This window comes from Podarcis muralis, chromosome 2, assembly GCF_964188315.1.
Source record: "Podarcis muralis chromosome 2, rPodMur119.hap1.1, whole genome shotgun sequence".
In the NCBI taxonomy this organism is placed as follows: Eukaryota; Metazoa; Chordata; class Lepidosauria; order Squamata; family Lacertidae; genus Podarcis; species Podarcis muralis.
In genome coordinates this window covers 113,659,052-113,684,863 of record NC_135656.1, presented here as the reverse complement: position 1 = coordinate 113,684,863, position 25,812 = coordinate 113,659,052, and the positions used below count along the sequence as shown (strand labels likewise).

Sequence of the window (25,812 nt, the reverse complement as noted above, 5' to 3'; positions counted from 1 at the left end):
TGGTTGGCCTCTGTTATTTTCTCCTGCTGATGGAGAACCTGCAAAGGAAAATATAAGGGCTCTTGTGTCCCCCATAAGGGAATAAGGGCAGATTTTGTTTACAACAGGTACCTCTTTATCTACTTGCAGTTTGATGTGCTTTCAAACTGCTAGGTTGGCAGGAGCAGAGACAGAGCAACGGGAGCTCACCCCTTCACCGGGGATTCGAACTGCCAACCTTCTGATCGGCAAGCCCTTGTTGAGGACAAAAGTCTTCTTGCAAAAGCGGGGGTTCAAAAGCGGGGGTTCAAAAACGTTCTTGCAAAAGCGGGGGTTCAAAGCAGGCACAGTCCAGTGGGGCAAAGTATAAGATTTTATTCCCTATGCACACGTTCCCTCCCTCGTCTCCCCATTGGTTGGGTGCTACAAGGTTTTCCTTCCCCCAATCATCAAATACAGACAAGCGGCTGAACGTGGGGAGAAATTTCTCCTTCCTCGTCTGAGTTGCTTCCACTTCCGGCTTCACCAGCAGAGATAAAATTGGAGCTTGCAAAGGAGGGAGGGAAGGAGGTGGGAAGCGGGGCTGCATCGTGCAGAGGCGGAGGAGGGGGCTTCTTCCTAATCAAGCCTCCTAATTAAGCGCGTCACTCCCTGCCTCCCACGCGGGGGCTCCCATTCCCGCCCCCACTGCCCGGGATTTCGGGTGAGTGCAAAAACAATGGCGGGGAAGGAGGGAAGGGACTTTGCGAGGGGGTCCAGGATGAGAAGCCCCGGGACGGGGAGAGGCGGCCCTGCACAAGATCCGGGCGGGGAGAAGAGAAGGGAGGGAAAGGAGCTGTTTTCTTAAATGGGGCTTGAAGGTGGGGGGGGGGGGGAGAAGCTTCCTCCTGCAGGGATCTGGTGCAAAGGGAGTTGCAGGGAAGGAGGCGGGCAAGGGGAGAGGGGTGGGCATTGCTGGCCAGGATCGCCTTAATAGTATAACAGTATTAATAACATTACAGTATTACCTCGGGTTACGTACGCTTCAGGTTACAGACTCTGCTAACTCAGAAATAGTGCCTCGGGTTAAGAACTTTGCTTCAGGATGAGAATGGAAATCGCGCAGCAGCAGCGCTGTGGTGGTGTTCTTAAGTGGTGCTTCAGGTTAAGAACAGTTTCAGGTTAAGAACGGACCTCCTGAACGAATTAACTACTTAACCCAAGGTACCACTGTAATTTAAATTTAGTATCTATACCCCAGCAGAAGACCCCTCAGAGGAGGACCTTATCTTTAGGCAACAGGCGAAAGCATTGCTCTTCTCCCAGGCGTTTGGCATATTAAACAATCTATGGATTGCACAACTTTTGTTTTTATTTTTTACTCTGCTATGCATCTCTGTGTTTTTCTCTTGTAAGCTGCCCTGTGATCTTTGGAGGAAGGACAGTATAGAAATATGAAGAATAGCTGTAAAAATAGGAAGCCCTCTTGCGTTCAAGGGTGGGGGGGTTGGGACAAAGTCTTTGATCAGCATGTATAGCAGGATGGGCAGGAGGGAATAATTATTATTATTATTATTATTATTATTATTATTATTATAATAATGTGCTTGTGGCCTGCCCATCTGACTCCGTTGCCTCAGCAACTCAGGGCGGCTTCCAAAAAACCCCCGCCAAATTGAAAACATTGAAAACCTCCCTGTGCAGGGCTGCCATCAGAAGACTTCGATTTTGTAGAAATGGCCTTTGAATTTAAAGAAATGCCCTCTTTAAGGAACCACTTGGTGTAAACGTGTATGTTGTCCTCTAGGTCCAAACACATAGTAAGAGCAAGCAGTGCTCCAAAGTGCTTCTCTTGTGAACTTGCCATCTAAGTTGTTTACTCCTGACCAAATCTCCTGTTTCCCAAAAGGACTGGGGGGGTCTCCTCACCACTTTTAACCCCCCCCCACTCCCACCGCATGGAAGGCAGAGGCCGTGTTCATTCACATCCCAGTAAACCATGTGTGTATCTGAAGAGAACCAGGCGCTGCCGCTCCTTCCCCTCTCACTGGGCTGCAGAGGAAATGGATGGGTTTGAAGGCTCTTCCTGCCTCTCTCCCCTGAGCAACAAGAGCAAAGGGTGTTTGCAGGGCAGAAGGAGAAGGAGACAGCGAGGGCAGAGGGAGCAGTGGGCGGATCCCCCGCCCCTCCCAGAGGGTCCAGATGCAAGCAAGGGGCTTCCTTCTTCTCCATGCAAGGGCCACCCATGTATTCAGAGCAGTCCTTCGCAGACTAACTCTTAAGTTCCAAGGGATCTACTCTCAGGCCACATGTGCATACCATGACAGACTTAGGAAGGGAGGCGGGACAGGCAGGTGAAAGAAATTGCCAAAGGTGTTTGAAAATGGGTGGGAGCTCTTGGGAAGGGGGTGCCCAATTGGGGCTTCTCCAGGGACAGCAGAATGTCTTGGGCAGGAGAATCCCTGCAGGGGCTCTCAGACTCCCTTGGCTTCTTCTTCTCTCCCTCCCAGGAAGCTGCAACTTGCTCTGGATTCTGCGCTCCTCAGGAAGCTGAACCTGCAAACCTAGCTGAGACTGAACCTGCAACCCTGGCCAGGATGGAAGGAGGAAGATGGACGGCTGACCTGGTCAGGCTATCTCCCGCATCCCTCCCCACAACCTCTGAGCATTCCCCCCCAGGACCCTTGGAGAAATCTGGTGAGTTCCAGGGGAGAGGAGATGGGGACAGGGATAGATGGATAGATGGATGGTGGAGGGAGAAAGAGGAAAAGATGGAGAGGAGACAAATGGAAGGAAATTCCTGACAGGAAGAAGGAAGGGGTGAGGCCTTCTCCAAAGCTGCTCTTTGTTTCTTGAATCCCTTTCTTAAAGTACAGTGGTACCTTGGGTTACATACGCTTCAGGTTACAGACTCCGCTAACCCAGAAATAGTACCTTGGGTTAAGAACTTTGCTTCAGGATGAGAACAGAAATCATGCTCCGGCAGCACGGCAGAAGCGGGAGGCCCCATTAGCTAAAGTGGTGCTTCAGGTTAAGAACAGTTTCAGGTTAAGAACGGACCTCTGGAATGAATTGAGTACGTAACCAGAGGTACCACTGTAGTGGGGGCAGATTTTCTTCCTCCTGGATTTTAAATCTTAGGCGTTATAGTGGTACCTTGGTTCTCAAACATAATCGGTTCCGGAAGTCTTCCAAAACCAAAGCGTTCTAAAACCAAGGCGTTCTTTCCCATAGAAAGTAATGCAAAATGAATTAATCCCTTCCAGACTTTTAAAAACAACCCCTAAAACAGCAATTTAAAATGAATTTTACTATCTAAGAAGACCATTGATCCATAAAATGAAAGCAATAATCAATGTCTGTACCATAAAATAAATAAGACAGTATTGTAGATGATAGAAATTAAAATTAAAACAAAAAAAAACCACAATCAAAAATGAAAAAGCCACACAAACAAAAACGCAAAAAATAGGAAAAAACTAAAACACGAAATGTCTCCTCAGAACACTGCAACCAGAAATGGCTTTAATATTGATGGGGGTGGGGGCTTAAATCAGCTGTGCAAGGGAACAAATGGGATGAAAAAAGCTTTAATTACAATGGGAGGGGGGACTTAAATTAGCTGCTCAAGGATACAAGTGGGATGAAAAAAAGCCTTAATTACGATGGGGGGGGCCTTAAATTTGCTGCACAACAGTCAAAGTGGAGGTCAGGAGCACGTTCGGTTTCCGATGCAAACTTCAAAAACAGGAGCACCTGTTTCTGGGTTTGCAAATGAACAATCAACAAAAGCATAGTCAATCTATGGACTTCCCTTTTTTGAAATATTTTTTATTGGTTTTTACAAATTCAAGTTTATATTAAAGACATTTATATAATCATTTCATGAGATTCTCTGAATCACATGACTTCGCTCCATCCCTTTCATGGGTCCTTATATTACCGTATTTTTCGCTCCATAAGACGCACCGGACCTCAAGACGCACCTAGTTTTCAGAGGGGGAAAACAGGGAAAAAATATTCTGAATCAAATGTTGTACTAAGCTATTTAATAAACTACTGGTATATCAGAGTGAGACTAAGAGGGACAGGAACTGTATGTTTGTTTAGTGTGCAGGCTCAAGGAGCCAGCGGATCAGCTGAGACGTGGGGGATTTGCGTAATTTCCCCCTCTCCCTCATCCTCTGCCCTCCAGTCCCCAGCAGCCTTCCTTTTTTACCTCCAGATTTTCACTGCGCTTGTGGCTCAGAGCTTGAGGTTGGGGGTTTTTTGCTGCTGGTTGCTTAAATTTTATCCTTCCCCTCCTGTGTCCTGCCGTCCCTCTGCAGCCTCATTGCTCCGTTTAGGGAGCGGGCGGACCTTCTGCTGGCTACGCACCACTTTTAAAAGTGCCTTCTGGCTTTGAATCACCTGCCTCCCTTTGCTATTTTACTCAAGGTATTTGCCCTGTGCCTGGGGGATTTTTCCATTTAACAGTTTGCAGCCTCTTCCTTCCGTTGCTTGTTTTGAGGCAGGATAGATTTGAGCAAGTGATCAGGAATTGGATTGCAGGGGATTCTCCATTAGCTGTGTAAACGCGCTCCTCCTTGCAGCCTTCTACGTTGTTTGTACACGTGGCTACTGGTATCAGGTTCAGTCTGAGTAATAAGCAGCCCCTGGCAGCAATAGAATGGAGAATAAAAAAGGAGTAGGGGCACTGGGACCCAGACAATGCTCAAATCTCTCCTGCCTCAAAACAAGCTGCAGAAGGAAAAAGCCCGCTCCCGCTCCCCTGCCCCTCATCCCGTGCCCTCCCCAGCCTTTTTTTTTACTTCCTGGTTTTCACTGCGCTCGTTGGCAAGGCGATGTCTCTACTTTTTCATTATATACCATTTCCCCAAACGATACTGTTATCTTACATGAACACCACATATAGCAAAAGATATCCACTTCTTCTTTACATTTCCAGCAGATTTTTGAACTTACTCTATACATTTTAGATAACTTACTAGGAGTCAGATACCACTAGTACATCATTTTCATGTAGTTTTCTTTCCATGTACAGCAAGCTGTGAAATTCAGATCTGTTTTCCCAAGCCTCTCCCAATCTGCCATCTGTATGTTATGTCCTAAGTCCCTTTCCCATTTCGTCATAACTGCTTTGACCTGTTCATCTTTTGTATACCGTTCTAGGAGCAAGTTATACATTTTAGACAGAAGTTTTTATGTTACTTCCTAAGAGTTCTTTTTGAAATTGTGATGTCTCATAACTAAAACCGTTCTTTTAGTCTATCTTAAAGATATCGTTTAGCTGATGGTACTGTAACCAGTCAGTTACAGCTTCCCTTATCTCTTCAAAATCTTTTAATTTCAGTTGGGTTTCAACTTCAGTTAACAGCTCTGTATAAGTTGGCCAATTACTTCTCATATTCAATTTTTTTCAGAGATATTGCTTCCAAGGGAGAAAGCCACCAGGGTGTTTTTTTACTCAAGCAAATTTTTATACTTCTCCCATACCCTACAAATTGGTTTTCTTACTATATGATTCTGAAAAGCTCTAAACACCTTGGCCTTTCCCTACCATAAATATGCATGCTATCCATTATTTGTGTCCTTCCAGATCTAAAATACAGTATCTGTGTTTTCCAATGTAATCCATTCCCAGTTCTAGCAGATACAGGACGCTTCATAATAAAGTTTCAAATCTGGCAGGGCGAAACCTCCTCTCTCTCTTAATAATTTATTTTCTATCCTTGGTTTCTTCCCTTTCCAGATAAACCTAGATATATCTTCTTGCCATTTTTCAAAGCATCCTGCGTTGCCTATTGCCTGGACTGATTGGAATAAAAATAACATTTTTGGCAATACATTCATTTTTATTACTGATATTCTTCCTCAAAATGAGAAATTCATTCTTCCCCATATCTCTAAACCTCTTTTTATTTCTTTCCACTCATTCTTGTAATTGTCTTTAAAAATATTAATATTCTTAGCTGTATATCTGTCAGTATTTGACTTTGTTATGTATAACTAACTCTGTTTCTGTTGAAATTCCTTTTGGTCTTGCTTCATTGTGTTTTTTACCAAAAACCTAGTTGTCAGGGAACTGCCATCGGAAGGACAGGAGGTGCAAAGGCTCACTGAGGTTGAGAGAGACGTAGCAGCTGAAGAGGGAACCAGTAGGGGGAGAGAGGGAACTCCAAGGGAAAGTGAGTCGGAGGGATGGCTCAGAGACGCTTCCAGCGAAAACAGTGGGGAGGTCTCAGGACCTCCTATAGGGACACCCACTCCTCGCCGGAAACTGTCACGCCGAGAGTCCAGAAGACGTGTTTCCGTTAAGGAGCTTTTATGTTGGAAACGTTTCCGAAAGCAACCACTTTCGGATTCTGCTAGCGACTGACGCAGCCATGCCGGAGGGGCTCCATCACAGGCAGAGGTTTGAAAACCTGATCAAACTCTGAGGGAATTGCATTTTACGCACAAGCAACTCATCATCCCATCACAGCAATCCGAAAGTCATCGAAAGCCAGCTTGTGCAGGGAGAGGCATCATGAGCGACCCAGCCGGAACCGGAGGAGCAGGAGCAGCTGGAGGGGGTCCAAGCCTGGAAGAAAGGTACAGGGCGTTGGAGATCCAGCTTGCGCTGCAAACGGCGAGGCTTGAGGAGAGGAGGGCTCAGGATGCAGAAAAGGGAAAAACCACCCCGCTCGCCAGAAAAGTGCCAGGATTGGTGCAGAAGTTTGGGGGGGATCCCAGGAACTATCATGCCTTTAGAACAGAGATGCAATATGCTCTCAACCTGCAGTTTGATGACTTCCCCGACGAGGAATCACGAGTGGCTTTTGTGATTGGCCATCTCGAATCGGGAGAGGCATCATGAGCGACCCAGCCGGAACCAGAGGAGCAGGAGCAGCTGGAGGGGGTCCAAGCCTGGAAGAAAGGTACAGGGCGTTGGAGATCCAGCTTGCGCTGCAAACGGCGAGGCTTGAGGAGAGGAGGGCTCAGGATGCAGAAAAGGGAAAAACCACCCCGCTCGCCAGAAAGGTGCCAGGATTGGTGCAGAAGTTTGGGGGGGATCCCAGGAACTATCATGCCTTTAGAACAGAGATGCAATATGCTCTCAACCTGCAGTTTGATGACTTCCCCGACGAGGAATCGCGAGTGGCTTTTGTGATTGGCCATCTCGAATCGGGAGCGAAGGACTGGGTTAGACCCCTGATGGCAGTGAATAATGAGATCCTAAAGGACACGAGGAAGTTTTTTCGCGCCATGGACCTGATGTTTTCCAGCGACATTGAGCAGGGAGTGGTGTGAAGGCAGTTAATGGCTTGCAAACAGGGGAGCCGATCTGTCCGTGAGTACTGGACTGAGTTTACCATGCTGATCCATAAGTTGGGGTGGGATCTAGCGGCGGAACCCATCCAGATGCTTTTCGAAGAGGGGCTTTCTTCGGCGGTGAAAGATGAACTTTCCCGGGCACCCAGGGCGGAGTCTATGGACCAGCTGACCAAATCCGCGCTGACCATAGGAGCACGCCAGGAGGCGAGGGCTTTGGAAAAGCGGGAAGGGAAAGGGGAACGTTGGAGGGATTTCCGCATTCCAGACATTCCAGAGCCACCTTTTCCGCCGGCAGAGCCGATGGAAATTGGAACAGCGCGGGCGCGCGCAGTTTCAAATCCCAGTGAAGGGGGGAAGAAGGAGGGGAAGAGCGCCAAGAAATGTTATCTCTGCCAACAGCCAGGTCACTTTGCCAGAGTCTGCCCACAAAGAAAGGGATGGCAGGAGCTGTTGGGGGAAAAGAGGAGGAAGGCAAGGAGCAAGTAAAAGCCAACGCCTGGCTGCCACCGTCGGGGCACAGCAGCCAGGCCAAAGAGCAGTGAAAGTGCCCACGCCGGAACCTCCCAGACCTGCTTTAGTGATAGAGGTGTTACTAGAGCTGCCAAACGGACACCCACTAAAGATCAAGGCGCTTTTGGATTCAGGCAGCTCCTGTAATTTCATGAGTAAGGAGTTTGCAGCTGAGCACCAGATACAGACCATCCCTTTAAGTAACCCCTTGCAGGTGACCACGATTGACGGCAGAGAGCTGTTGGGAGGAGAAGTTAGCCAACAGACTGTCCCGATGATAATGAGGGTGGCAAGGCACACCGAACGGATAGCGTTTAATGTGGCCACCTTGGGAGGAGCTCCCATCATTTTGGGGATGAGCTGGCTGGTGCTACACGATCCGCTAGTGGGCTGGCATCAGAGGGTGGTCTCCTTTGGGTCAGCGCATTGCCTAGAACACTGCAAAGAGGGGATGGTTCCGGGAGGAGCCAGAGTCACCCTAGCCGGGATGGAAGTAACGGATAAAGGGAAGGTGCCCCCGCAATACGCAGATCTGAGCAACGTATTCAGCGAAAGGGAAGCAGACAAACTGCCGCCGCATAGACCCTTTGACTGTCAAATCAATCTACTCCCTGGGGCCCAACTCCCAGTGGGCAAGCTGTACGCCATGTCAGACAGGGAGATGCAGGAGTTGAGGGAGTTCATTGACAAAAACCTGAAACGAGGTTTCATCAGAGAGTCCCGAGCGGTGGGGGGCAGCCCAGTGTTTTTTGTGGACAAAAAAAAACACAGATAAGCCGAGGCTTGTAGTGGACTTTAGGGCCCTGAATGCAGTGTCGGAACCCCTGGCTTTCCCCATGCCCCGAATTGATGACATTTTGACCAGGGTGAGGAAGGGAAAGATTTTTACAAAACTGGACCTGCGGGGGGCGTACAACCTGATACGCATAAGGAAGGGGGATGAATGGAAGACCACCATGTTCACCCCTTTGGGAGCCTTTGAATACCTCGTTATGCCCTTCGGTCTACAAGCAGGCTCGGCGTGCTTTCAAGCCTTTATGAACCACGTCCTGGGACCTTTGCTCTACAAGAATTGTGTGGCCTTTTTAGACGACGTGTTGGTGTATTTGGAGGATGAGGAGCAGCATGTGAGGGACGTTCGAGAAGTGTTGGGCAGGCTGCAAGCCAAGCAGCTGTGGGTGAAACTGGAGAAGTGTCAGTTTCATACCAAGGAGGTGGAATTCCTGGGGTACCGCTTGTCAGACAAGGGATTGGCCATGGATCCAGGCAAGGTCCAAGCGGTACTGGAATGGAAGACACCGAAGACCAAGAAGGATGTGCAAAGATTCCTGGGGTTTGGGAACTTTTATCGGAAGTTCATCAAGAACTTTGCCCACTTGATGGCGCCCATCACCGACTGCCTCAGCAGCAAGAAGAAATTTGTTTGGACGGCGGAGGCGGAGCGAGCATTTGAAGAACTGAAAAGGGCTTTCGCCTCGGAAGAACAACTTCTGCATGTGGATTTACGAAAACCCATGAGAGTGGAAACCGATGCGTCCGACCGGGCGGTAGGGGCGGTGCTTCTTCAACCGGGGAGGAGTACGTCGGAGTGGAGACCGTGTGCCTTCTTCTCGCGGAAGCTGAATAAATCCGAGAGGAACTACACGGTGTATGACAGGGAACTACTCGCCATTCACGAAGCGTTCCGGAGGTGGAGACATTTATTAATTGGGGCACAACACAAGGTGCAAGTGTGCACCGACCACAAGAATTTAGAGTATTGGAGAACGGCTCGAGTGCTCAACCAACGACAAGTGAGATGGGCACAGGAATTCTCCAAATTCCACTTTGAAATTTGTTATGTGCCAGGCCCAGAAAACGTCAGGGCGGACGCTCTCTCACGCAAACCAGAGTATTTGGAGGGGGAGGGGGCAATCGAAGAGAGACATGTCATCCCTGAGGACCGCTGGGTGTGTGGGGCGGCGCTGGTGGGGCAACGAGAACTGGTAGAGGAAACGGAAAATGATGAATATGCCCAGGATAAGCTCAGAGGTCTCAGGGGGGAGGGCGAGAGCCCCGGAGGTTTTGAGGAAAGAAATGGGGCATTGTATTACAAAGGGGCACTGTATATACCCGAAGGTGAATTGAGGGGGAGAGTACTCAAGCAGTTGCACGATAGCCCCACGGCGGGACATTTTGGGCAACACAAGACCATGTGGTTGGTTACCAGGGAATTTTGGTGGCCCAAGGTGAGGGAAGATGTAAGGGAGTATGTAAGAGGGTGTGACCAATGTCAGCGAGCCAAAGGGGAAAGAAGGGCGCCGGCAGGGTTATTAGAACCATTACCCACGCCAGAACGGCCTTGGAAAGCGGTATCGATAGATTTTATGACGGATCTGCCGAAGTCCAAGGGGAAAACAGCCATCATGGTAGTAGTAGACCTGTTAACTAAGATGTGCCACTTTGTAGCATGCTCACATGCAGTCACAGCAGAAGAAACCGCGAAGTTGTTTGTAGAACACATCTTTAGGTTGCACGGCGCCCCCTTGAGGGTGATCTCAGACCGGGGCAAACAATTTACTTCCAGGTTCTGGAGGAAGCTCATGAGCTTGCTGCACGTGGAAGTCAATTTTTCGACTGCCTGGCACCCTGAAACCAACGGGCAGGCAGAAAGAGCAAATGGCATCCTCCAACAATATCTGAGGTGTTATGTCAATGACAGAGAGAACGATTGGGTCGAAAAGTTGGCGCTGGCAGAATTTGCCTACAATAATGCGGAGAATGTGTCCACAGGGATGAGCCCCTTTTTGGCTAATTACAGGTGTCACCCCAGGGCATTTCCAGGGGATGGAGGGGAGAGATGGGGCGTCCCAGCGGCCGAGCATTTTGTAGAAGAGATGGAAGCGATCCATCATCAGCTCCGGCTCAACTTAGAAAGGGCCAAGGCACAATATAAGAAGCAGGCAGACAAGAACAGAAGGGAAGGTGAAACCATAAGGGTGGGGGATCAAGTGTGGCTGTCAACCCAAGGGTTGCCGTTCAAAGGGGGTTGTAAGAAATTGAGACCCAAAAGATTGGGACCCTTTGAGGTCATTCAGCAGGTCAACCCAGTGGCTTTCAAACTCCGGTTGCCCAACCACATGAAATTGCACCCAGTGTTCCACAGGTCGTTACTGTCACCGTACAGGGGGGGACGTGAAGGGGAGCACGCCAGGGAACCCGCCTTGGAAGAAAGGGAAAGCAGCAACCATGTAGCGGAAATTCTCGATTCCAGGTGGAAGGGAAATCAGGTGGAGTATTTGGTGGCGTGGGAAGGGGAACCGGAGTCAGAAAACACCTGGGTGACTGCAGGGGAGGTCAATGACGAGGTTTTAATAGAAACGTTCCACCAAAGATTCCCGAGGAAACCTCAGCCTGTAGCAAGGTTTAGGAGGGAGTATTTCGGCATCACCGACGAGGAAGAGGAACTGGAAGGATTCGCGGATTCGGAGTTGGAAGAGGGAATGGACTCCGATGACGAGGAGTACCGAGAGACCAGGGACAGCAACAAGTGGAGGGAAGTGTTCGAGACTTCGGAAGATGAGGGAGGTTCTTTCAGGGGTTTTACCTCCTCACCGCCCATAGGGGAGGAGACGGGAGGGGGTGAAGGGGGCCCTGGAGGGGAGGTGGATGTCAGGGAACTGCCATCGGAAGGACAGGAGGTGCAAAGGCTCACTGAGGTTGAGAGAGACGTAGCAGCTGAAGAGGGAACCAGTAGGGGGAGAGAGGGAACTCCAAGGGAAAGTGAGTCGGAGGGATGGCTCAGAGACGCTTCCAGCGAAAACAGTGGGGAGGTCTCAGGACCTCCTATAGGGACACCCACTCCTCGCCGGAAACTGTCACGCCGAGAGTCCAGAAGACGTGTTTCCGTTAAGGAGCTTTTATGTTGGAAACGTTTCCGAAAGCAACCACTTTCGGATTCTGCTAGCGACTGACGCAGCCATGCCGGAGGGGCTCCGTCACAGGCAGAGGTTTGAAAACCTGATCAAACTCTGAGGGAATTGCATTTTACGCACAAGCAGCTCATCATCCCATCACACTAGTATTATTCTTGTTTAGTTTAAAGCCTCCGGCCTGACCGAAGTCCTGTATCTTTTCTACCCCCTTCAGTGGAGTATTTATGGGATCCTTTACTGTAATTACAAGGTGAACTGTAAAAGCTTTTAATTTATATACTTTATTTTCTACTATTAATCCTGTAATTAATTTCTCCACTTTTTCTCTCTCGCCAGGGCCTCCAATACCAAAATAAATAATAATGGTGATAGGGGATATCCTTGTCTTGTCCCCTTCATTATTTTACACTTTTCTATTATAACCTTATTAACAATCAGCATAGACTGTTGGTAAAAATAAATTGCATCAATTACTCTCCCAAATGCTTCATCAAAATTCATTTTTTCTTTTATCTTTTTCATAAAAGCCCATGAAACATTATCAAAAGCCTTTTCAGCATCTATAAACATTAAGGCCGCTTTTTCCTAATTTCTTACAAATATTCAATAATTTCAATTATATTCCTTATATTCTCCTTTATCTGACGTCCTGGTAGAAAGCAGGCCTGATAGTGATGATTTTTTTCTGCTAAAACACCTTTCATTCTATTGTCCAAAATATGATCAATACTCTAAATGGAGTATTTTTCTCGCCTTTTAGTTCAAGAATTATTGAGTTGTGGTCCGAAAGCGTTTTTGGTTGTATTTCTGCTTTTTTAATCTATGGACCTCCATCCTACAGGAGACATTGATGGCCAACAATTTGGATAGCTTGAAAAAGAGGATTAGACTGATGTCTGTGCTCTGCCCTCACAGTCCTAGGCAATAATGCTTCTTAATACTAGTTCCTGGAAAGCACAGGAAGGCAGAGGGCTCTTGTACTCAAATCCCGCTTGCTGGTTTCCCACAGGCATCTAGCTGGCCACTGTGAGAACAGGATGCTGGACTAGGTGGGCCTTTGCCCAGTCGAGCAGACTCTTCTTATGTTCTAATACAGGCATCCCCAAACTTGGCCCTCCAGATGTTTTGGGACTACAACCCCCATCATCCCTAGCTAACAGGACCAGTGGTCAGGGATGATGGGAATTGTAGTCCCAAAACATCTGGAGGGCAAAGTTTGGGGGTGCCTGTTCTAATCTAGTGCAATAATTTTACAGTTACATGTGACATAGTAACACTAAAGTTTTACTTCTTAGACATAGGAGAGACTGCTACTCGATCCAGTGATCATTTCCTCCCTGGGAAAAGAGAAATACAGAGATGTGTCTAAGAAGCCAATTCCACCATTGATTATAAAATAATGCAGTTTATTAAGTGTGAATGAAGTGATCATGTGTTGTTGCCATTATCTCATCTGCATTCCTAAAACTTTGGAACATAGAGAGGACAATAGAGAAATGGGACAGTGTTAAAATAGGAGAAGGTGCATATTTGGATTGACGTGTGTTCAGTTTCTTTATTGTAAGTCTTAACAGGATTCTCTTCCCCTTCCTCCCCCCTCCTAAACAGGTGAGGAAGATGATGGCCAGAATCCTATGGAGCCATCTGCAAATTCATTGGGAAGAACAAAGAAACAGTTTAAATGCATGGAATGTGGGATGTGCTTTAGTCATAGTGGAAGACTGAGGACACATCAAAGAATTCACATAGAGGAGAAACCATTTAAATGTACTGACTATCGAAAGAGCATCAAGGAAAATGGAACTCTTAGAAAACATCAAGGAACTCACACAGGGGGGAAACCATTTGAATGTACTGAATGTGGAAAGTGCTTCAGTCGAAATGGAACACTTAGAACACATCAACAAACTCACACAAGGGAGAAACCATTTGAATGTATGGAATGTGGAAAGAGCTTCAGTAGAAGTGGACACCTTAGAATACATCAACGAACTCACACAGAGGAGAAACCATTTAAATGTATTGAATGTGGAAAGTGCTTCAGTCAAAATGGAAACCTTAGAATACACCAACGAACTCACACAGGGGAAAAACCATTTGAATGTACTGAATGTGGAAAGTGCTTTGGTCGATATGGAACACTTAGAATACACCAACGAACTCATACGGGGGAGAAACCATTTGCATGTATTGAATGTGGAAAGAGCTTCAGTCAATATGCAACACTTAGAATACACCAACGAACTCACACGGGGGAGAAACCATTTGCATGTATTGAATGTGGAAGGAGCTTCAGTGAAAGTGGAGCACTTAGAAGGCATCTACAATCTCACATAGAGGAGAAACCATTTAAAAGTATTGCATGTGGAAAGGGCTTCAGTAAGAGTGGAGACCTTAGAAGTCACATGGGGGAGAAACCATTTAAATGTATTGAATGTGGAAAGAGCTTCTGTAGAAGTGGAACACTTAGAAGACATCAACGAACTCATACAGAGGAGAAACAATTTAAATGTATTGAATGTGGAAAGAGCTTCGGTAGAAGTGAACACCTTAGAAGACATCAACTAACTCACACGGGGGAGAAACCATTTAAATGTACTGAATGTGGAAACAGCTTCAGTCAAAGTGGAGCACTTAGAATACATCAACTAACTCACACGGAGGAGAAACCATTTAAATGTTTTGAATGTGGAAAGAGCTTCAGTAGAAGTGGACACCTTAGAGTACACCAACGAACTCACACGGGGGAGAAACCATTTGCATGTATTGAATGTGGAAACAGCTTCAGTCAAAATAGATACCTTAGAATACATCAACGAACTCACACGGGGGAAAAACCATTTAAATGTTTTGAATGTGGAAAGAGCTTTAGTGACAGTGGACACCTTAGAAGACATCAACGAACTCACATGGGGGAGAAACCATTTGCATGTCTTGAATGTGGAAACAGCTTCAGTCAAAATGGATACCTTAGAATACATCAACGAATTCACACGGGGGAGAAACCATTTAAATGTATTGAATGTGGAAAGAGCTTCAGTAGAAGTGGACACCTTAGAATACACCAACGAACTCACACAGGGGAGAAACCATTTGAATGTATTGAATGTGGAAAGAGCTTCAGTCAAAATGTAACACTTAGAAGACATCTACAAACTCACATAGAGGAGAAACCATTTAAATGTATTGAATGTGGAAAGAGCTTCAGTAAAAGTGGACACCTTAGAATACACCAGCGAACTCACACGGGGGAGAAACCATTTAAATGTACTGAATGTGGAAAAAGCTTCAACAGGAAGGATAAACTTACATTACATTGGCATACTCACACAGCGGAGAAGCTTTAGTCAATATGGAACCTTAGGAAATATCCACTAATTTACATGGGGAGGTCTTAATACAGTGGTACCTCGGGTTAAGTACTTAATTCGTTCCAGAGGTGTATTCTTAACCTGAAACTGTTCTTAACCTGAAGCACCACTTTAGCTATTCGGGCCTCCTGCTGCCGTCACGCCGCCACCACACGATTTCCATTCTAATCCTGTAACAAAGTTCTTAACCCGAGGTACTATTTTTGGGTTAGCACAGGCTGTAACCTGAAGCTTATGTAAGCTGAAGCATTTGTAACCCAAGGTACCACTGTATAGAACTTTCTAGAGCAGCTTTCTCAACCTGTGGGCCCCCAGATGTTGCTGAAATACAACTCCCATCACCCCTAGCTAGCAATGCCAGAGCTCAGGGATGATGGGAGTTGTAGTCCAACAACATCTGGGGACCCACAGGTTGAGAACCGCTGCTCTAGAGGGTTTTCTGTTGGAATTATTAGATTGTCTGCGAAGGCTCTGACCTTATAGGCCCTTTCGTCCAACTTTAATTCCTTCTATTCTAGGGTCTTCTCTTACTGCTCTCAAAAACACTTCCGGAAGTGTGATAAAGAGGAGAGGAGAAAGAGGGCAGCCCTGTCTTGTTCCCTTAAGAGATATTAAAAGCTTCTGATGTTTTACCATTTATAATTAGTCTGACCTTTTGGGAAATATAAATCGCTTTTATACCACTACATATTTTCTCACCCAAACTCATCATTTCCAAAGTTTTTTGCATGAATGCCCCTGAAGCATTATCCAATGCTTTCTCCGCATCCACCAAGATCAGGGCTGCCTTTTTATCTCGTCTCATTTCTAGGTATTCTATTGTATCTACTACCAACCTTACGTTGCTGTAAATTTGTCTTCTCCATAGTAAGCCTGACTTTATTAATCTTTATTAATCTTTCTTTATGAATCTTGCTAGGATCTTTTTCAATTTATTGGCTAAAATGTTTGCAAATAATTTATAATCTGAATTTAGAAGTGAGATTGGTGTATAATTTTTAATTTACTCTAAATTGGATCCATATTTCAGTATCAATGTAATTAGGGCCTCTTGCCATTATTCTGGCACATGTCCTCCTCCTAAAATTTTGTTCATTATTTTTTCTAATACCGGTAATATTGTCTCTTCCAATTTTTTGTAATTCATTATAGAAATACCATGTGTACCGGGGACTTTACCATTCTTAGAAGTCACAATTCCTTCTTTTATTTCATTAATATTAATCGAGGCATTTAAGTATTTCTATTATTTCTCTTATTTTTGCCAGTCTATTGTTTATTTTTAAAAAAATCCTATTTTTTCGTCAAGTTCTTCCAGCTCATTCCATTTCTGTTGTTGTTTTGCAGCAGATTTAGTTAATGTGAAAGCACAAAAGAACCACAAAGAATCTTGAGGCAGGTTACACATTTATTCCAGTTCAGTCTTTGGTCATTGACATTTCTATCCCACAACCCTATCCACCTAGCAGACTGCCTCTGTCCCCTGCCCCTACAAGCCCATCAGTAAAATTTTCTGCAGAGACACTGGGGATTGTTCCATGACAGTTGTCACTTGTTGACAATGCAGAAGGAGGCCACCTTGGTGCACCCAGAAGATACCAGGTGTTGGTTGTAGTTACATCTATACAAAGTGCATAGCCTTTGCCCCTCCATAAAGAAATGTGGGGGGGGGACAAGAGCTGGAATAGCTGAGTAGAAGGAAAGGTAACCTGGGAAATTCATGTTGATCGACCACCTCAGCTCCCTGACCCCAAGAAAAGACCAGTCCAGGGAGGCAGGTGAGCATTACAGCTACACCCCACATTATGCTCTCCAGTAGCTATTCCTTCAGACAGGCCTATTTTCATTCAGTCTCCAGTGTGTCCATGGGTGGGTGTGTTTTAGGTTTCCTTTCCCCCCTTCCTTGCAGTCCTGACAAAAATCAAACCTCCATGCCAATGCTTTCAGCCCCAGAAAAGGAGCTCCCCTTGGTGTCAAGGGAGGGGGGTGTCCAAGGGAGCATCTGGAGCCCTGCCATTCCTTCTGTTCCTGGCCCCTTCCCCTCCTCTCTATGCCATCCCAGGGCCACTCTTGACTCCCCAGCAGGAGACTGGATATGTCTGTGATGGTGAGATGTCCTGGGTGGTTGAAGGACCACTTCCTGTTTCCTGGAGCTCCATCCTTCTTTCTCATGCCAGGTGGAGTCATGAAGCAGGTGAAGACTGAGCACACCTAAGGGCAACATGGGGGGGGGGGGATTCTGCTTAACCTTTCCACCTCTGCTCCTTTTCTGGATCAAAATCCCCAGCTAATCTGTCAAGCTGCTGCTGCTGCTGCTGCTGCTGCATCATCTCACTGTTCCTGTGTCTCTGGAGTGTTTCTTTGAGGAGAATACAGGACATGGCAAAAGACATTGTGTGTAATGAGTGTGCAATAAGGTAGACAGAGGCTGAGGCCTCCCTAGAATGCAAACAGGGAGACTTCTGTCCAGGAGATTTCTGTATAAAAAAATTCTTTACTGAGGAACTTCCGGTTGAGCAAGCGAGGGATTTCTCTGGGAAAGGAACCCTGGCTATTTCGGACAGAAAATGGGGGTTTTAGGGCAAAAAAATCCCCTCTTAAACCTCTGGGGGGTGTCCAGAGGGTCAGGTTCCCAGCAGTGCCTAAAAGCTGCCTGTCCGGCTGCCAGGTAACCTCGGAAAGGGGTGAAGAGCGTGGCAGTACGGGATAGCAGGCTATCGGGAAGCCATTGCTACAGCCGAATAGTGAAGCCCCGAGCTTGCAAGGAACAGCGCTTTGCTCTTAAATTTAAGAAATTCGGACTTAAAATAATTACAATTCGATTGAAGAGACATTAAGGGAAGTTCCGAAATACAGTGGTGCCCCGCAAGACGAATGCCTCGCAAGACGGAAAACCTGCTAGACGAAAGGGTTTTCCGTTTTGGAGGTGCTTCGCAAAATGAATTTCCTATGGGCTTACTTCGCAAGACAAAAATGTATTGTGAGTTCCTGCGGGCTTTTTTTTCCTTTCCCCCCCTTTTCCCCAAGCCGCTAAGCCGCTTATCAGCTGATCCGCTAAGCCGCTTAACAGCTGCTCCGCTAAGCCGCTTATCAGCTGATCCGCTAAGCCGCTTATCAGCTGATCCGCTAAGCCGCTAATAGTGCTAAGCCGCTAATGGGCTTGCTTCGCAAGACGAAAAAACCGCAAGACAAAGAGACTCGTGGAAAGGAGAAGATTTCAAGTTCAGCTGTCATCTGGAATCAGCGCAGACGCAGCATTGCAAGCAGAGCCAGAAAGCGAAAGTGAATAGCTAGCCGCTATTGTTTCCGTTTCTCCCTAACTTTTAGAAACTAAGTTAAAAGTTTAAAAGTAACCATTATTGAGAATTTAAAGAGGTGGAAAAGCAAAGGGGGAACAGAAGGTTACTATTGTGGCAAGCAGAAGTCTTAGATGCAACGGAGGATATATGAGGATTGAATTGTTTTCCCACATCTACTTTCACAATAAACTTGTTACACCAGGAGAAGAGCTTCCGACTCCATTTTAACTTAGCAGAAAGGCTACAGTGGCAGAGAAGAAAGAAATAATATATTTTTCCACTTTCCTTTTTTGGGTGATTTTGGTTTCCCCCCACTTTAAATTTTTAAAAAAATGAAAATTAAATCTGGCAAAATTGAATTGGAAAATTTAACTTAAGTTAATTGACAATTATTTAAATTACTTAATTGTGGATTGGAGCTCCCTAGTGGATAGAATGAGATACTACAACTTGTTTTTCAGGATTTTTCTTTGTTAATGGAGTATTACTGAGGTGGAAGGAATACTTAGTTTCATGTTCCCCATATTTTTGTGGAATGCCCTGCTTGGAATTATAAAAAACCTACCCTCTCAAATATTTATATTTCCTTTGAAATACCGTCTGGACTATTAAACAGAAAATAATTTGGACCTGGCTTTGGAACTTTAAACAGATAATATAGAACCAATTTTTTGATTTGAAATCAGAAGATATAAAATAAATTAAAACTATTCGGATTATAGTTATATTTTTGTTTTTATTTTGGAAGAAATCCCCCCCCCCTCTTTTTTGGGAAACAACCATAATTGGATATCTTATTTGAATACAATTTAAATTATTCGGATTACAATCTGGACTACAATTTTATTATCTCAATTTATTTTTGGATTATAGTTTTATTCAGTTCATGAAATATCCAAGAGGACATCCAAAGAATTTAACTGAGGATTAGCCCGAGTGGGGGCAAGAAGACTGGCCTACATCTTAATTCTGGTTCAGGTTTTGACTGCCTCTTCATGTTTAGAAGTGGTTAAAGGGGGAAGCATTTCCTCTTATAAAAGTTATGATCCGCTCCTTCCCTTCCTATATTATTTTTTTAAATTATGGAGTAAAACTAAGTAATTGTATTCTGTATTTTTATGTTTTGGAAAGGATATTAAAATTGTAACGGTGAAAACAATTTGAACAATTGGGAAACTGTTTAAGTTACATTGACTAAATTTAAGGTAAATAATTAATTTGAGAAACTTGTTTTTGTATTGGTTATATTTTGGTATTTTTGTGAAGGGAAATGTCACATCAACCAAAAAAAGGGGTAGAGGGAGGGGCGCCGACTGACAGGAGAACATCAAAGCAAGAAACAGAGTTTAGAACAGAAATATTGAGAATGTTTGCAGAGATAAAACAAAGTGAAAAAAATCTGGAAACAAAATTGGAACAAGTGGATAATAAAATTGGGAAAATGGATAAAAAAATTCATGAGACAGTCAATGAACTGAAAGGGCAAATGAAAGAGGTATCCAAAAGAACCCAATCATTGGAGGAAGGGATGAAGAGGACAAAATTAGAAATGAGAGAGGTAAAACGAGAGGAAGAGAGGATGAAGACTGAGATGATGGAAATAAACAAATCACAGGAAGAAATTAAAGATGTGATTGCTATGAATGAGCTGAGACAGAGGGAAATGAATTTGAGGCTGAGATCAGTGCCGGAGATACAGAACGAAAATATAAAAGAGAGATTGATAACGGAAATTGCGCAGTGGCTGGAGATGCCAGCAGAAGAAGTTGCAAAAACAGTTCAAAATGCATTTAGAATGAAAGTAAGGACAAGTAAAGCAAGGAAATTCCCTGGTGACTGCTTAATTACATTCAAGGATAGAGAGATGAGAAATTTGATTTTACAGAAGAACAGAGATAAAAGACTATACATAGATAGGAATTGCATAATTATCTTTAAAGATATACCAATAAAGCTGTTGAATAAAGCTGTTTTCCTTAAGAAAAACAAGCTTGACTTCAGATGGGAATTTCCTGAGGGAGTCTCGTTCTTTTACAAAGGTAAGAGACACAGATTGATAAGCCCAGAAGAAATTGGGAAATTTACGAGAAGGTATAAGGAATTACTAGTGGAAGAAGAAGAGGTCAAAGGTGCAGAAGGAGGAGCAGGAACCAGGGAAGAGTCTGAATCAGAAGAAGAAGAAGAACAGAACGGAAAGAAATCGGAAGAAGAAAAGGAAGAAGAAGAGGTTGATAGGTTATAAGGAAACTAAACCAAATTTATTTAATTGGAAGACATTATGGCGTTAAAATTATGGAATTGGAACATTAATGGGATGAATGATAAGAAGAAACAAAACAAAATTGAACAATTTTTTTAAAAGAAAAATTTGGACATCATATGTTTACAAGAAACACGTGGCAAAGAGACACAGGAAAATTCTGATTAACAAAAGACTCGGGAATGAATTTATTTCTTCGGACAAAGAGAAAAAAAAGGGAGTTGTGTTATACATTAAAAACAAAATTGAATCTCACCAAATATTTAAAGATGAAGAAGGAAGAATTATAGCAGTTCAGATCAAATGGCAAGGCGAAAAATTAATAATTGTCGGGATCTACGCACCAAATGGAAATAAGACTGATTTTTACAAAGCTCTGGAGGAAAAATTATTTGAATACATGGATCAGAAAATTATAATAATGGGAGACATGAACAGAGTGGTTTCATTGGAAATGGATAGACTAAGAGAGAATCATAGAATCATAGAGTTGGAAGAGACCACAAGGGCCATCGAGTCCAACCCCCTGCCAAGCAGGAAACACCATCAGAGCACTCCTGACATATGGTTGTCAAGCCTCTGCTTAAAGACCTCCAAAGAAGGAGACTCCACCACACTCCTTGGCAGCAAATTCCACTGTCGAACAGCTCTTACTGTCAGGAAGTTCTTCCTAATGTTTAGGTGGAATCTTCTTTCTTGTAGTTTGGATCCATTGCTCCGTGTCCGCTTCTTTGGAGCAGCAGAAAACAACCTTTCTCCCTCCTCTATGTGACATCCTTTTATGAGGAATGAATAAAGAAGGGAAATTGCCTAAGACCTTCTTTATGATGACTAAGAACTGTAACTTGATTGACATCTGGAGACTTAGACACCCATTGGAGAAACAATTTACCTATTACTCAGAACCGAACCAGTCAATGTCAAGAATATATCAAATATGGGTATCGAATGAATTGACTCCAAGAATTCAACAAATTGAAATACAACCCAAAGTAATTTCAGATCACAACCCAATAAAAATGGAACTAAAAGGTTTTGAAGAAAGAACTTTCAGATGGAGAATTAATGACTACTTGCTGGATGACCAGAAGATTGTAGAAAAAGCACAAAAGAAATTATCTGAATATTTTATGGACAATATCAATACAGGTACAAAGATGAATATAGTTTGGGACACAAGCAAAGCAGTTATGAGAGGATTTTTCATTCAGCAGAACTCATTGAAGAATAAAAACGGGGGGAAAGGGAAAAAAGAAATTTTAAAGCAGATTATGGATAATGAGCAAAAATTAATCAAAAAACCAAACAACTTAAAAATTAAACAAGAAATTAAGACCCTTCAAACACAATTTGCAATGATAATAAACAAGGAAGTGGAATGGAATATTAAAAGGTTAAGACAGAAAAACTTTGAGTTCGCTAATAAATCAGAAAAATGGCTTGCGTGGCAACTTAAAAAGAGAAAGGAGCAGAGCACAATCAATAAAATTATGGTAAATGGCGAGGAGACAGTTAATCTGAAAGAAATCAGAAAAGGATTCTTGGACTTCTACAGGCAACTGTACAGAAATAAAGAAAGGAATAATATGAAGAAAATAGAAAGATATTTAAGAGATAAAAAGGTGCAGAAGATCCCAACAGAACAAAAAGACCAGCTGAACGCCCCAATAGAAACAGAGGAAGTAAAAGAGGTCATAAAAGAGTTGAAGAGAGGGAAAGCCCCGGGACCAGACGGATTTACATCAAGTTATTATAAAGAAATGAAAGATGTGTTGATGACCCCATTGAAAGAAGTTATGAACAATATCTTAAAAGAAAGAGACATCCCAGAAACGTGGAAAGAAGCATATATTACTTTGATTCCAAAACAAGAATCGGACTTAACCCAAGTTAAAAATTATAGGCCTATTTCATTATTGAACACAGACTGCAAGATATTTGCAGGGATTTTAGCGAAGAGAATGAAAAAGATACTGATAAGAATTATCCGTAAAGATCAAGCAGGTTTCCTACCAGGCAGACAAATGAAAGATAATATAAGGAATATAATTAATGTTCTAGAATATCTGACTGCTAGGAACGAGAAACAAGCAATTTTAATGTTTGTGGATGCAGAAAAGGCCTTTGATAATATTGTATGGGAGTTTATGTTGAAAAATTTAGAGCATATGGATGTGGGGAAAGAGTCTCTAAATGGTATTAAGGCAATCTATACAGAACAGAGAGCAAAATTGATAGTTAATAGCGTAATTACATAAGACAGTGTTTCCCAACCTTTTTTGGGCAAAGGCACACTTGTTTCATGAAAAAAATCTCGAGGCACACCACCATTAGAAAATGTTAAAAAAATTAACTCTGTGCCTATATTGACTACCATATTTTTCGCCCCATAGGACGCACCGCCCCATAAGACGCACCTAATTTTTTGGGGGGAGAATAAAGGAAAAAAAAAATTTCCCCTCCCCAGGCACGGGGCAGGCGCGGGGGAAGCCCAAGCTTCCCCCGACCCCAGCCCCCAGAACAGCCTGATATCCGCAAGCCTAGGGAGCCACACTGGTCTCCCCAGGCTTGCGGAGAGGTGCGTGAAGCCCGGGGGCGCTCTTCAGCGTGCACCAGGCTTCGGGATGCAGGCAGCTCTGCGCTACCCTCCAGAGCCCCGTGCGGCTTCGCGCTGGGATCCGGGGGGTGGCGCGGAGCTGCAAGAAGCCCTGGAGCGCAGGCAGCTTCGCACCACCCTCCGGAGCCCCGCGCGGCTTCGCGCCAGGATCCAGAGGGTGGTGCAGAGCTGCAGGAAGCCCTGGAGCCCAGGTAGCTCCGCGCCACCCTCCGGAGCCCCGCGCGGCTTCGCGCCGGGATCCGGGGGGTGGCGCGGAGCTGCAAGAAGCCCTGGAGCGCAGGCAGCTCCGCACCACCCTCCGCAGCCCCGCGCGGCTTCGCGCCGGGATCCGGGGGGTGGCGCGGAGCTGCAAGAAGCCCTGGAGCGCAGGCAGCTCCGTGCCACCCTCCGCAGCCCCGCGCGGCTTCGCACCGGGATCCGGGGGTGGCACGGAGCTGCAAGAAGCCCTGGAGCGCGGGCAGCTCCGCGCCACCCTCCGCAGCCTCCTACGGAGGGCGCCCCGTGCTCCGCGCTGCTGGCTGCCGCCCGCAAGCCGTGCACGCGGGGGGGAGTTCCCCCAGGCGCCCAAGGCTTGCGGACAGCTGCGCGAAGCACGGGGCGTCCTCCAAAGGGCGCCCCGCGCTCCGCGCTGCAGGCTGCCGCCCGCAAGCCTTGCGCGCCGGGGGGGAGTTCCCCCAGGCGCCCAAGGCTTGCGGACAGCTGCGCGAAGCACGGGGCGTCTTCCAAAGGGCGCCCCGCGCTGCAGGCTGCCGCCCGCAAGCCTTGCGCGCCGGGGGGGAGTTCCCCCAGGCGCCCAAGGCTTGCGGACAGCTGCGCGAAGCACGGGGCGTCCTCCAAAGGGCGCCCCGCGCTGCAGGCTGCCGCCCGCAAGCCTTGCGCCGGGGGGGGAGTTCCCCCAGGCGCCCAAGGCTTGCGGACAGCTGCGCGAAGCACGGGGCGTCCTCCAAAGGGCGCCCCGCGCTCCGCGCTGCAGGCTGCCGCCCGCAAGCCTTTCGCACCGGGGGGGGGAGTTCCCCCAGGCGCCCAAGGCTTGCGGACAGCTGCGCGAAGCACGGGGCGTCCTCCAAAGGGCGCCCCGCGCTCCGCGCTGCAGGCTGCCGCCCGCAAGCCTTTCGCACTGGGGGGGAGAGTTCCCCCAGGCGCCCAAGGCTTGCGGACAGCTGCGCGAAGCACGGGGCGTCCTCTAAAGGGCGCCCCGCGCTCCGCGCTGCAGGCTGCCGCCCGCAAGCCTTGCGCGCCGGGGGGGGGGAGTTCCCCCAGGCGCCCAAGGCTTGCGGACAGCTGCGCGAAGCACGGGGCGTCCTCCAAAGGGCGCCCCGCGCTCCGCGCTGCAGGTTCCCACCCCCCCGCCCCGCTTCGGAGCACCGGGAGAAGCGATCTCCCCGCAGCCCCTTGCTTCAAAAGAGGTCGGGGGCAGCGCGAAGCGCTTCCCGCTGTCCCCGGACCTCTTTTGAAGCAAGGGGCGGTGGGGAGAAGCGATCTCGGGCGCCACGGCGCGCAGGCGCACTGCTCGCTCCTCTTTCCGCGCAGGCGCCTTCTCTCGCTCTTTCGCCTCCTTTTCTTTCTCTCTCGATGGTCCGCCTACAAAGGAGCGAGGGAGGCGCCCGCCATGTTTGGATTTGCATCCAGCAGGAGATCCCGCCGCCGCCCCGCCTCTCCCGCCTCCCTCCCACGGCACACCAGGCAAGGTCTCACGGCACACTGGTGTGCCGCGGAACACCGGTTGGGAAACACTGACATAAGATATAAAAATATCTAAAGGAACAAGACAAGGTTGCCCGCTCTCGCCATTGTTATTTATAACGGTTCTGGAGGTCTTTTTAAATGCGATTAGACAAAATAAACAAATAAAAGGGGTGACAGTAGGTCAGAATGAGTATAAAGTTAAAGCCTTTACTGATGATTTGGTAATAACAATCAAAGAACCAATAGAAAGTGTAAAAGAGGTATTGGATGAGATTGAACAATTTGGGAGGGTAGCCGGATTTAGACTGAATAAGAAAAAGACTAAAATGATTGCAAAAAATATGGAACAAAGTAAGATTGAAACAATGCAGCAACAGACGGAGATAGAGGTGGTGAAAAAGGCAAAATATCTGGGAATTTGGTTATCTCCCAAAAATATTGATTTGTATCAAAATAATATTCTGGTTTGGAAGGGAATAAGGAATGATCTGGAGGTGTGGGGTAGAATGAAACTATCTTTTTGGGGTAGAATTTCTACCATAAAGATGAGCGTACTGCCAAATATGTTATTCTTATTTCAGACTATCCCCATTATAAAGGGGATAGGAATTTTTAAAGAATGGCAAAGAGTGATTTCAAGGTATATCTGGCAGGGGAAGGAGACAAGAATAAAATATAAGTTATTGACAGATGTAAAAGAAAGAGGAGGCTTCGCCCTACCAGATATGAAATTATATTATGAAGCAGCATGCCTATGTTGGCTAAAGGAATGGATAAAATTAGAAAATAAGGAGTTACTAGATCTTGAAGGTTTTGATAACAGATTTGGTTGGCACGCGTATCTATGGTGTGATAGGAAGTCCATAAAGGTTTTGGAAAC

General features: G+C 46.0%; 2 protein-coding genes across 2 annotated transcripts in view; both read left to right on the top strand.

Moving 5' to 3' along the window:
* Positions 1 to 16,308, top strand: part of LOC144326056 (uncharacterized) — a 36,775-nt gene extending 20,467 nt beyond the window's left edge. The window contains exons 2-3 of the mRNA XM_077921806.1: positions 2,469 to 2,655; positions 13,308 to 16,308. Of these exons, the coding sequence (XP_077777932.1) occupies positions 2,556 to 2,655; positions 13,308 to 15,046 (1,839 nt within the window). The 5' untranslated portion in view covers positions 2,469 to 2,555 and the 3' untranslated portion in view covers positions 15,047 to 16,308. The remainder of the gene's footprint in view (positions 1 to 2,468; positions 2,656 to 13,307) is intronic.
* LOC144325930 (uncharacterized) overlaps positions 1 to 25,812 on the top strand; it is a 93,490-nt gene that overhangs the window by 49,016 nt on the left and 18,662 nt on the right. The gene's annotated exons all lie outside the window — the stretch shown is intronic.